At 36.1% G+C, this 13,417-nt stretch overlaps 1 protein-coding gene across 2 annotated transcripts in view; it reads right to left on the bottom strand.

The window, feature by feature from the left end:
* The window catches only part of ANO3 (anoctamin 3), a 195,587-nt gene that overhangs the window by 55,995 nt on the left and 126,175 nt on the right, over window positions 1-13,417 (bottom strand). For both annotated transcript variants that reach the window (XM_083885374.1, XM_083885375.1), the window contains exons 5-7: window positions 9,249-9,401; window positions 7,752-7,852; window positions 3,490-3,534 (exon numbers count right to left, since the gene is read on the bottom strand). In XM_083885374.1, the coding sequence (XP_083741500.1) occupies window positions 3,490-3,534; window positions 7,752-7,852; window positions 9,249-9,401 (299 nt within the window). The remainder of the gene's footprint in view (window positions 1-3,489; window positions 3,535-7,751; window positions 7,853-9,248; window positions 9,402-13,417) is intronic.

Raw genomic sequence — 13,417 nt, 5'->3', positions numbered from 1 at the left:
TTGGATCAAGGGGTAGTACTCTGAAATGCATGTGCATTTCATTCTTAGCTATACAACTTAATATTTTACGAAGATACTTGTCATTTCAGCTTTGTTCAACTTCCATTCCGATTTATTTGATTGGTTAATCTTTTTTTTTGCAGAACAAGTTCATCCAAAAATCCTTGCAGATTACATTTACTCAACAGACTGCAATGCAAAGGAATATATATAGTATGTAGATGATCTTAGCATTATCTGATCAAACTCATGGATGAGATACCAGAATTATGCAACTTCACCAGTCATGTTAGGTAGTTTTGACAGCAATCATCACACAGTAGTTTGCTTGGTGTTTGTGCCACTTGAGACTTGTCAGAAGTGCCAACTATATGCCACCAAGTTACATGGGCATGGTATGTTTCCATGTAGTGTAATGCGAAACACATTAGGGTTGACAGATTCAACATTTAGACACAATTTTCACTAAAAAAAGAAAAAAATTATAATACCTTTGTTTAATGGAATGATATCAACAATTTCACTTCTGTGTGCAGACTGAAATCCAAAAGATTTACAAGTCCTTTTGCAAAGCAAACTTACTGCAGGTCAGGTGCGAAACAAAGTCATTTTTGGTTCACTATCTTTAGAAGTATTAAGTGATTTTAACATTTTGGTGGGCAGAGTGAAGCTGCATCCTAAGACAATTATGTTTTAATTTTCTTTTTCTTGATGCCATCCTTTGCCAGCGTGAAGTCAGCTGTTCCAATGTGACAATTACAAGGCAGTTTTACTAGATTATTCAGTGAACAATCTGAGAGTTCAGACGATTTTTGATACCTGCCCTATTTAAACACATATTTCTTTCCTTTGAGAAGAAGAAGGCTTTACAAGTATTGCTCATAATGAATATGATAAATTTATTTCTATAAGTGTGATTCTACGGATAGAAATCAAGTTTCATAGAATTAAATACAATGTTAAGCGCTTTTTAAAGATGTATAAATAAACAGAGAGACACCACACAGATACCACATGAAAGAAATTGAGTATTATATTTTTCTTGTCCTTTCATTCATGAACCTAATTATCTTTTGCAGACCTTTTAAAAGCATTTATTGATACATATATCTCTATCATATAACCGTGTCAATAAAATTAAAGAAATGTACATGCCACAGCAGGTCTAATACACTAGTGTTACTTTGTATTCTTAAATTATAGAAACTTTTTAACCTTAATATTTTGATATAGAAGAATTTTAATATAGTTCTTCATTGTAGGTCATGTACACTCTACTTAACTTAGAAATTCTAACAAGAGATTAAATAAATTACAGAGAAGCAGTTAAGTTTGAAAAGTTTTAAGATGCAAGGTAACAATGACAGTTGTAGAAGTTAAAGTATGCATGCAATGTGTATGTCAGCAATTTTAGAGGTAGCTTTCTTTTAAAAATACAGCTTCTTTTTTTATTTCTTTTGTTTCACACAATCCCTTTGTGCACTGAATTAGATAAAGTGCTGTCCTGGGTTGCAGTGTAGAATGTACACAAAGTATTTATTCTATCACCATCTTCATGAATTGTTGAAACCAGGTGGGCTAGTATTTTCCCAAGCCCCCTGCCTCTTCTGCCTTTGGGGTGTCTTCTGCTAATGACCTTTGGGGGTGTCTTCTGCTAATGGCCCATTAACGCCTGGGCCCATGATTCACCCCTGCCTCTTCTGCTAATGGCCTTTGGGGGTGTCTTCTGCTAATGGCCCATTAACGCCTTGCCCATGACTCACAGGTAACTCCCTCCAGGGGTTATCTCTGTTTAATGGGCCATCAAGGACCCACTTCACACTCCTCATGCTATTTGTGAGATGCTCTGCCCAGGGGGAGGAGCCAAGCATTCTCACCTGGATATAAGCAGGTATGTGGAACAGTGCAAGAGCACTTATCCACTGGATTCCCAGAGGAGCAGGGCTACCAGACCTTTCTACAGGATCACTGCTTCAGGAAGAGCACCGCACCTGGACTGCTTCCACCATCCTGCTCAGGTTGTATTCTGACTCTGTCAGTGATCCTTTGTGTTATTGCATTTATTTTATTTTATTTTTACCTTTTTACCTTTCTTTTTTATTAAATTATATCTCTGACTTGGAGCCTCTCATTCATTTTGCTTTCAAACCACAACAAGCGCCAGAAAATATATGCATAAAAATATTCATACCCAAATTCTCACAAAGTAACTCATGAGTAAAAGCATTTATCTCAAATACAAAATCAATCTGGCATGAAAATTACTTATCACTTGATTCACAGGTACTGTGCAACTTAAGTTGCATCTTTCAGGCATCTGTCCTTCTAAATAAGGAAAACAAAATTCATGTAATATCCAGACTCACCAGATGGATTACAGATGAAATTAGACCATTCTGAAGTAAAGCTTGTTGATTTTGCCTTTTATTAAAAGCATATCACTTAGACTTTTCATAATGCATGCTAAAACGGAGCAAGCATATGAACTGGGAAGAGGACAAAACGCAGTTGTAAATCTATGTTATAATTTGGTTTTTTTCAACATATTTTATCAGCTTATATGTTTAAAGTTTTCCCACTTTACCATTCAACATTCTGTTGTTGTCAGCTGATCATCTTGGAAACTGTTATCATGAGACTCCCTAAATGGTTCCAGAGAAATGAGAGCTCTTTACCATCTAAAGTAACAATAAGAGAACCTAAATCAAAAGTAATCTCGTCTCGTCTCAAGATCCATCTCAAGAAAACCTGTCATAGGGAACTCTTTCAGGAGATTTCCCTGATGTAAAATATTTTCATGTATCTTTTCTGCTGGGGATTAGGATTTACAAGACATAATTATGTCTGACTGAAGCAATGGGGAGTAGCTATAGCTCAGTGTCTCCCATTCTCACTTCCTAACACTTCCAAGCTCCTTCCACCTGCCCCTATGGCCTCTTGTACCCTTCTGGTTGACAAAAACACTAACAGCAGGAGCAGCTAGCTACAAGTGAGTTTTGCAAGTTATTCTCTCAGCCAGCAAATAAAAATTCAAAGCAGCCTTCAGCATGTGACATTGATTTGTTCCTGATCACAAGGACACAAAGGAGAGAAAGTGTGCTTACCTATCTAGGGAAGCAGCTGACTGACAGAATCTGTGACACACACCTCAAAAGTATCCTTCATGCTAAAGAAGTATGCCTTCATGTCAGCAGATATAATGGTAGTGATAGATCCAGTATTAAATCTTTACTGTGAGAATAAGGTCTCTTTTTTTTTTGTTTCCTTGGCATAAACATTTTTACATTTCTAAAATGAGAACTGGCAAAGCTTTAAAGTATTTCACCTTGTTAGAGAAGAATATTTTAACACTTTGAGCTGACATATCTTGAGTTTTCAGGAAAATAATCTAGTTTTCCAAGTTTCATGGATAAATTTACAACTGCGAATGGGTTTTCTTTAGCAGGGTGACTATCTGACAAAATTAGAAGCTACATATCACCCACCAACCTGCCCATGGTTTTGCTCCTCCAGTCAGTGTAATAACATTTTTTCCTGAAAGAACAGCAAAATCGGCTGAGATTAATCAAGTAGAAGAAAGGTGAAAAAGATACATACATTACAAAAGAATGCTAGACATTTTAAAGCATGCATTTTTATAGACAAAAAGGTGAAAAACACTTTAAAAAAGCAATTTAAACAGAATAAATCATTACAATAACACAGTTGCACGTTTTTCAAGTTTCACCTTTGTTCTAAAATTATACTTTACACTTCTCACTACTGACAATAAAGATAGCTAATGAATAAGTCACTTAACAGTTCTTTTCTCTCCACCCTTCACCAGTTATAGACACTTAGAAAAACAGTTGTTTTGAAACTGAGAACAGTTGTTTTGAAACTAAATAGAGATGGATTTGCTGCATGATTCTCCACATATAAGTTTCAGTTTTTCAGGATTTTTTTCTGACCTTTTCCTATAATTTCACATCATATTTCAACCACAGAAAAACCTGGATATTGCAGATTCCTCAGGAGTTAGCAAGATCTGCAACTGCACACCTAAGCAGTATTTGAGATTTATGAAACACATTACTTTCATTGAAGATCCACTCAAATTAGTACATTAAAAAGAGGCTGAAAGGCACCTTGTCTGGAAAACACATGGCCATTGGAAAATTATGTATGTACCAATCTGGAGACTGTTGACAACCTGACACTTGGTACTGCAAGGCAGAACTATAAATGAAGCAAGGGAGAGTTATTAAAGCGTTTTCAGGCTGTTTTTTGATAAAACCCTTCTTTAAGTTTTTTTAAGTTACCCTTAGTTGTTTTGCATAGATGGAGATGATGGAGTTCATCTAAGTTACAGATACAAATAATTTATTAAATAAAAATAATAATTATGTGTCACAAGACACTTGTAGACAAAATTAAAGCTTTGTCTCAGTTCTGGAAACATACAGTAGTTGCATTTCTACTCACAGACCATATAATCAATAAAAACACCTATAAAGGTTAAAAAGTTGTAATTCAGTCATAATCTAGCTTTGACGCAAACCCTATTTGAAACTGTACACATAAGCTTCCAAATAAAGTAGCATTGTGCAGGATGGAGAAATGCTGCTACCTTCTTGAAGCATCTCCTCCAGAAGCCGCTCAGAGCAAGCCACACAAACAGCCATTTCAAGTCCATGCACACACATACGCCTCAGCGGAGGAAAGACAGGACAGGTCTCCTGTATGGTATTTTCCAGCAAAGTTTATTTCAGTGTGCCAAAGAGATCATGGGCAGATAACCAAGATTGTGTGTTGCACAGGGGCGGTACAAAGGGCAAGGCAACCCAAAGAGGGGCCTGAGGGATGGACAACTGGGGAGGACAGGGTTAAGTGGCCAATGGGGAAAGCCATCCAAGATAGATTAGCAGTAGTTTTGCAAGGCACCGTGAAGGAAGTCTTCTCTATCAGCCTAGGCAGGGAACTCTACTGTAAATCTTCCCAGAGCAAAGCCTGGAAGTTTCCCTAAAGGGGTTTTTAGGGTTCCCACATTGCAAAGTCAGCCTTATACACAAGACAATAATGACTACACTCTGTCTATTGAAATTTTAGAAAAAATTCCTTCTGCAATTGAAACACTGAGATTCTATCTATATTACATTTATGATGCATATTATATATCTGCCAACAATTTTGGTATAATGCCATGCTAAAATAGATCTGGGGATGTGGGTGAATCTCAAAAGTATTTTTACTTTTCAAAAACAGAGAGAAGTTACCTGTGTGATAATAAATCTCTTGATTTTGTTTAGATTCCTGTATTGAGCAAATTGAAACTAAAAAGTATGAATTTAATTCTTCATATGTTATTCATATATGGCATTGACGTATTTCATATTTCAGTGACCATAACTAAAAGTCAAAATTTTGCGAAACTGTGCAAGAGAAAATGGGTATACTGCATTAAAATACTGCAGGGAAGGTTATCTGTCATCTTTAACTATATACTAGAATCAGTCAGAAACCACTGATAAGACAGATAAAGTCTAAGATAAATAATTTGCTTTTTAGAATTACAGAATATCTCTAGTAAGAAGGACACACAAAGATCATCAAGTCCAATTCTCTTCTACTCTTAGGCCTACTTAAATCTACCTAAGGATGACTTCAAACTTTTTGGGAGGAAGATACCCTAGTTCACTGAGTAATCACTAATTGTGGGAGAATTGTATCATTGGAGGTTCCTTTGTCCATTGAATGGTTACCTTAGGAAAACAATATACACCATCCAGGTAGGAAACATTTCCTCAAAGGAAAGCAAATTCAACACTTCAAACACAAGTGTTTTTAACAGAATATGTAATTAAATTATAAAATGTGTGGTCATAGGATGTCGTTACAGGAGTATAGATTTATATTTTTTGCATCCATAAAAAAGCCATCCAGGCAAATATGAACAAAGATGAAGACTTGAACTCTGTCTCAGAAAGTTTCTAAAGCACAGCCTTCTATAAACAGTGAAGGTATGACAAAAAAAATGTTCATCTCCTGTAGGGGACACTTTAGAAAGGCTGCTGGCAAAGCAGGACAGACTGTTCTTCAATCCTGCTACATCCAGTTTGTGTTTATAACAGAATTGTGTTGAGTCTTCTGTGTTAAAGGGTATAGAAATTCAAGAAATATACTGAAATATTCACGCAAGTTTTAGACTGCAACTTCATTTAAATTCCTATTAAAATATTTTTAAACATAATAGAAATGCTGAAAAATTTACTATTTCCCACAGTTCTATTATGGAGGTAGAGGTGGAAAAATTTCTTCCCAAATATATGTATTTCATTGTACAGCAAAACTACGAATAAGGGAAATTGCAAAATTTAGTATTTTAGCTACTTTTGCTTTACTGAAATGAATTGGATAAAAAGAAGCTAAAGCAACAATCCAGGAATAAAGATACTTTGGGGAAATAGTAAAGAGAATATATTTACATGTCATTTAATAATATAACAAACAAACATGACCTAGAATGCCTTCCAAATAAAGTAGGATTGCAAAACTCAGGCTTTTTTGTTCTGAGAGCACTGTGGATCTATGAAGTAACTAAAATTATGAAGAATTCAAACCATTGCTAAAACACAATTTTATCAACTGATGTAGCAAAAGTAAAAAAAAAATAAAATTAATTGGGATTTAGATTATGTATGTGTACCCATAAATAAACACTTCTATATTTAATGTACTGACATGATTTTTTGAACTAGATAAACTCAAACAGCACTATTATAATATCCTTAAACATATGGAAGATTACTGTTACAGAAAACATTTTTCTATGGGAAGGCCTTTAATGGGATGATGTGAAAACTCATTACAGAACTGGGTATGTGGAGCAAGATATGAGCAATGGATGCTTCACAATCACTGTTTCTGTCTTAGGATCAATACAAGAGAGCCACGCCACCTTAGCACAGAAGACTGAGCACCTGGCTGTTTGTGTGAGAAAAGAGTGTTGCAAGGGCATTTTCCATGAGTCACGCAACTTAGGCATCTAGTTACCACTTTAAGTCATGGAGAGGTTTACAGCACACTATATGCTCTTCTCTCTCTCTAAGAGCATTATTAATCAATTTGAAAAGGCGTATTTTCTTCTTTAAAGACTTAAATTGAAGGAAAGACTTTAAAAATATTAAAGACTTAAATGCAGGAAATATTAACCTGTCCCACAAATTAGTAATAAATATTTATTGCAAAATCTTACAATAAGAACTTGTTTTGCATTCAGACAAGGAACTCAGTCCATTATTCTGCCTAAAGAAAGCTACTGAACTTCATTTTACTCAAATTGTGACAATATGTGTGTTATACTGCAGTCACAGGAGACACTAGATTTTTCTGTCATTTCACTTGCCTTTCAGTAACACTTCAGAAAAAACCCTAAAATCACGGAGGATTTTATTATCTAATCAAGCTCATAAGGAGAATATCTGAAACTCTGCCAAGAACATCCAGAACAATGTGTGAACTACTGTTTTCTAAAAGATGCTCAATTTGATTTAGAAGGGAAGCTTGAAAACAAGTAACACAGAGTGCTGTGTAAAAATGAGGAAAGAACAGAACTTACTTATTTCTCCTCTCTCCCTATCACATCATTAAAATAAATATGAGCATGCCTGGCTGTAGAGCAGCAAAGACTGCATTTTAGACTTAAGTAAGTGATGAACTTTCAGTATTAAGCACTAAATTATAGAAGTTTCTTAAAGTAGTTTTCACAATACCTGAAAGGCATCCTGATGTTCATTCTTTCTGCATATTTGCACAATGTCTCCCATGGACAGTGAATTTTAACAAACATGATATCACTGTTGGTAACAGCTGGCTGTAAAGAGCAGTAACACGCAAATACATATTAATAATTTAAACCTATAGCAACCACCCTTCTAGAAGCATTATTCAGGGTCAAACTCTGATTTTAGGCCTCAACTGGGCATGCAACTCTGAAGATAAGTGCTCTTCTAGACAAAGGAAAATCAGTAACTTTTTTTCCCTTACAAACTGTAGTTTGTGTAGAGTAGTGGGACAAAAGCAATCTGTAGGGAAAGATCGTTGGTCATGAACATTAGTAAAGACTTTATGCAGTACCTTTTTACCTGGAATAAATTTTACATGGAATTAATTTTAAATCTCAAAAAAATCACCTTAGATAAGCAGATTGAACACAGTTCTGTGTGTCTCCCATTAAAGAAGAAGCGTGGTCAGCTGCTAGACACATGAGAATAGATGAGAGAAAGCTCCAGGTTGCATTCTGCGAAAATGGTAACTCAAGGGAATGGTTCAGTAATTGAATTATCTGCTGGGAACTCTTAAATGTGTATGAACTGAGATGGTTTTTTGCTAAAATTACAATGTGTACTCTACACAACTATTTTTCATCATTAATTTATTTGTACATAAGAATTTCAGCCTTACAGATTTCTATATTCACCTTCTCTTATGAACATTTCAGCTCCCCACCCTTCTCCCAGATGTATTTGCTTGAGATTTTATAACTAGATGTTTCGATATTTGAGGTGAGCCTGATTAAAGCCTTCAAAAACTTGAGTTTGCAATGTTTGGTAAGTAAAGGTAAAAAAAAAAAGTAATTAAAGGGTAATAACAATTACAATGTTTACAGGTTTACCCACCAGCTCCATAAAGTCAAATCACAGTTCCATACTGCTACCTCAAATATTTAACTTTCTTTAAAGATGAGGATAAAATAAAATACTAGCGGAAAACAAAACATTTCAAATCTTATAAAACCATTTGTTTCTGAATGTCAGTACTTCTAAACCGACAAAAGCTAAGATTTTACTATTTATTTAAATTGGAACAAAACCAGTTATTTTTACTGCTATACTGTCACAATTCTTAAAAGCCTTAAAATCAAGTTTTAGTCAAGTTAGTTGTTTATGAATATTCAACATTCTGTATTGTGAGATATATCTTACAAGCTCATTGCTTAAACACAGACCATATATTACAATTCTTCTGAGATGAAAAATCAAGATAAAAGATACATGAACAATAGAAGCTTAGATCAGAATAGACTAAATATATACCTGTTCTGTAGGTAATTCATGAGACAGCAAAAATCCAAGGCTGTTTCCCTGGCAGATGATGGGAACAGTCTGACTGGAAAGGCTTCTAATTTTATCTGGAATCTTTTATCAGTTCAGTAAAGTCTGACAGTATTACAAAGGGGTTTTTTATGCCACACACGCTACAGGACTCACCTCCCGTTCTAACATTAACCCTTCTGCTCTCAAATTCTTCTCAAATGTGCTTCTTTTTTCTACCTGTGGACTTGATTTCTTGTAGACCAAGATGTAGTCAATGCGCTTTTTGCCATCTTTGAAGAAGAGTCCTGATGATGCCATGGCATCACTCTAGCAAACATAAAAGAAAAATACTCTAAATATGGCATCTATAAAGATGACAAGCCCCACCATGAACTGTATATAACACAGCACTTCCTAAACCATGTAAATATCCATATATCTGAAGGATGAATATGCAACAAACTCAGAAGAACAAAAAACTGATATGCATCAGTTGCTCAGGATTTCAAATTAATTAGAACCAAAATAAAATAGCTTCACAAAACCCATATTCCAGTTATTTTAGCTGTGCAAAAACCTTAATATTATTGTGTGGTTGATATGAACTTTTGTTAATCCCTACTTTCAAGTGGGAATTAAAAAAGAAAAAATAAATTAAAGCAATTTTCTCAGCTTTGTACCTGTGCAAATTTTATAGAACAAGTATACCTGTATTTTCTCCAAGACAGAAATAAATCTAAAAAATTAAAAAGTAAGTGCTATTGATTGGAACGTTTACACGGATAGTCTAGTTGAAGTGCTTTTTCAATGCCATGCTAGCAATGTTTAAATCATGCCTAGTTCCTTCCCACCATGCTTGAAAACATGAGGAATTACCTGACCTTGATATGGAAAACCCTGCTTTACATGCTGCTGTTGCTAATGCAAGCTATTTTTGCATTCTGTGCTTTGCATGATTCAGAACAGAGACAAACCATCTGGTGACAGACTACAGAATCATAGAATCATTAGGTTAGAATGGACCTCCAAGATCATTGAGTCCCAACAAACATCACCTTGTGAAAACTAAATTATAGCATTAAGTTAATAAGACTATATATATTATATAGCCACATCCAGTCTTGTCTTGAACACTTCCACAGATGGTGACTCTACCATCTGCCAGGGCCTATTCCAATGCTTAACCATCCTTTCAGTGAAAAAATTCTTCCTGGTATCCAATCTGAGTGTCCACTGGTGCAATTTGAGGCCATTTCCTCTTGTCCTGTTGACTGGTAGAAGAAGCTGACCCTCACCTTGCTACAATCTCGTTTCAGGTAGCTTTGAGAGAAGTAAGGACTCCTCTGAGGCTCTTCTACTGACTAAACAACTCTAGTACCCCTAGCCACTCCTCATAAGACTTAATATCTCTAGACTCCTCATCAGCTCCACTGCCCTTCTCTGAACTCCAGCACCTCAATGTCTCTCTTCAAATGAGGGGCCTAGAATTGGATACAATACTCAATGTGTGCCTTCATCCATGCAGAGTACAGAAGGACAATCACAGTCCTGCTGTATTTCTGATACAGGCCAGGATACCATTGGCCTTCTTGGGCAACTGGGCACACTGCTGGCTCATGTTCAGCCAGCTGCTGACCAGCACCCCCAGGTCCTTAAAACTTTGAAATCTGAAAAGGTAAACTGAGAAACTATCATCATCTTCTAGAGAATGCAGCACTCATTTAAACACAAACCGCCAGAAGAATGATAGTTTCAAATAATATACATTACACCCATCGTATATGGGACCAAATATTTATGAATGCTGCATTTTCTGAACAATAGGATGCTGGTTTTAGAAATTAATCCTATTTATTTAGATATGAAATTTATAATACCCAGTTATACCCAATAGGGACACTCTCTATTCATAAATAGAACCATGTATCAGTGCATGATACCAGAATTATAAATATTGGATACCAGCTCACTTGTTTCCATGTGAAATGTTTTTCTTACGCCCACATCTGTCACTGCCAGCTCTCTACACATTTAGCACTTCTGAGAACTCCTCAGTCTGCAAAACCTAAAGCATTCTAACAAGTTTCTTCCTTTTTCACTGCTTTTTTAACTCCCAAAATAGAAAACAACAACAATCTGTCTCAGACCATCTACTGTTACAAATGAGTTCATCATCTTACACCTGGGAAAATTATTTAAATACATTAAGCTTCAATTTAGAATCATAGACCTTTAAAATAATTGAGTCCAATCATCAACCCTCTTACTTGGAAGAGGCTGACCCCCATGTGACTAAAACCTCCTTTTAGGTAGCTCTAGAGAGCAGTAACACTCCGCCTGAGCTTCCTTTTTTCCACACTTGTAACTCCAGCTTCCACAGCTACTCCATATAAGACTTGCACCCTGGATCCCTCTTTCAACACACTCCAGCACCTCAATCTCTTTCTTCATATTCAGATAAATAATATCTGAAATTCAAATTAATGTAGTCAACCAAGACTGTTGTGCACTGAATATAGGGCCTGTCACCCCTTCTAAGAATACTGAATGGGAATGGTAGTAAAAACCATTATTTTTTATTATTTTTTATAATGTTATTGATTTAATTATCTAAATCTATAAGATGCAGAGGTTTGAAGGTGACATAATAGGCTGAAGGTTCAAAAGTGCAAGTTTGAATAAGCAAGTTTCTAAAACAAAAACATTTTCAGGTTCAAGACATAAGCAGTGGATCTGCTCTTCAACAACAAAGGATTCCTGAACAAGTATTTTATAAAACAAGACCAGGGCTGCTTTTATGGTTCACGAAGCAGGCACAGTCAGATACAAAAAGCCTGGCCAAAACTCCCTCAAAGGGGAGATCTGGAACTTCTCTAACGTATTTTTTGCTCATTCAATTTCTGTACAGGCATACTGCAAATTACATCTACCTTTTGTAAAACACTTCTCTAGTGGTGTGGGTTTGGTTTTATCAGTTTATGTATGTATTTGTTCCTTGTATTAAGTTCATTTTTATAAGTTATAATGGTTTGCCCCATGCCACCCATGTTCCACCCTCATTGGTTTCATCCCAACCCCAGTTCTATGTCAATCAGAAGTTATCCAGCCCCTGGGCCTTGTCTGTCACTTTGGGGTCTCTCCCAAAAGTCTGGAAAGTTCCAGGAAAAACTCCAAGTGATTGGACAAGACCTCAGCTGTCTCCCCACCTGAGTTATTAATTTGTTACTATGTATGTCATTTATCCAGAGAGCCATACCCCCTTGGTCCCTGATTTGTCCCCAGTTAAACCCATCCCTGAGTTCCTCCCCCCAATAAAAGGTGTTGCATTGGGGGGTTCAAAAAGATTTTTTTCCCTCGTTTTTCCCCCGCTGCTTCTGCTGAGGGGTGTCTGCTGGGGCAGATACCCTGATGAATAAAGCCAGCAGTTAACCCAGAACAGCCTCCTCTTTTTTCCTGCCGTCGTTGCTTCACTCCTTCAAGCAAGACAAGAACTCACAGGGTCGGTGAGGTTCATCCAGCTACCGAGCCGTGCCCCCTTTACTGTCAAGGTGTCAGGGCTAGCCGAGGCAGAGGAAGACACCTCAACACACTTCCATTGCCTTCCTTTGGCAAACTTTCTAGTCTTTCTTTCCTCATTTCTGAAACACTGATTTTCTTTAGTCTTAGAAAAACATTCTTGATTTCTCAGATTAATTAAAATATCCAAATATGACCTCAGATTCATCAACATCAAACGGAATTATTTGGGGTCAATCTTAAAGATATAATGAGCAGTGAAGACAGCAGAAAGAAATCTTTTATCCCTGTTTATCGCAGACAAAGAGAGCAACCCCTACAGGTGGAGAAGTGCAATAGAAAAGCCACTTGCCACATTCATGCAGTGAGCCTGGCCTTTACTACACTGATTTCATGACTGATTCATTTTAATGGCACCATTAGTTTCTCTTTTGTGCCATTCAGAAGCAATATTTACTATATTAGCAGCAACATTGTAATTACTTAAGTTATTAAGTAACCATATAACCATATTACGTAAGTAATTAATCAGTAAACGAATTTATATGGTTTATTTGTATGGATGATTTAGTTGGGTTTTTTCAGTTATCTGAAGGAGTTCCATAACACAAAAAGACAACAGGGAGCAGTAATTTCAATTAAATATATAAGTCAGGGTGTATTATCTATACGTAGCACAAAGAATCAGCTGGTGGTACAGTGGCCACTCAAGCACAGATCATTTATTATTTATCTGCTGGTTTGGACCAATACTTTAATTCATTCTTTCACCTCTTTCAACAGAGAAAAGGATCAGAAAAGGAGAAAAACATCAGAAGAAATACTTA

Source organism: Zosterops lateralis (genome assembly GCF_965231275.1).
Source record: "Zosterops lateralis genome assembly, contig: SUPER_6_unloc_1, whole genome shotgun sequence".
In the NCBI taxonomy this organism is placed as follows: domain Eukaryota; kingdom Metazoa; phylum Chordata; class Aves; order Passeriformes; family Zosteropidae; genus Zosterops; species Zosterops lateralis.
The sequence above is the reverse complement of the archived record's forward strand: the minus strand, read 5'-3'. Positions and strand labels throughout refer to the sequence as shown.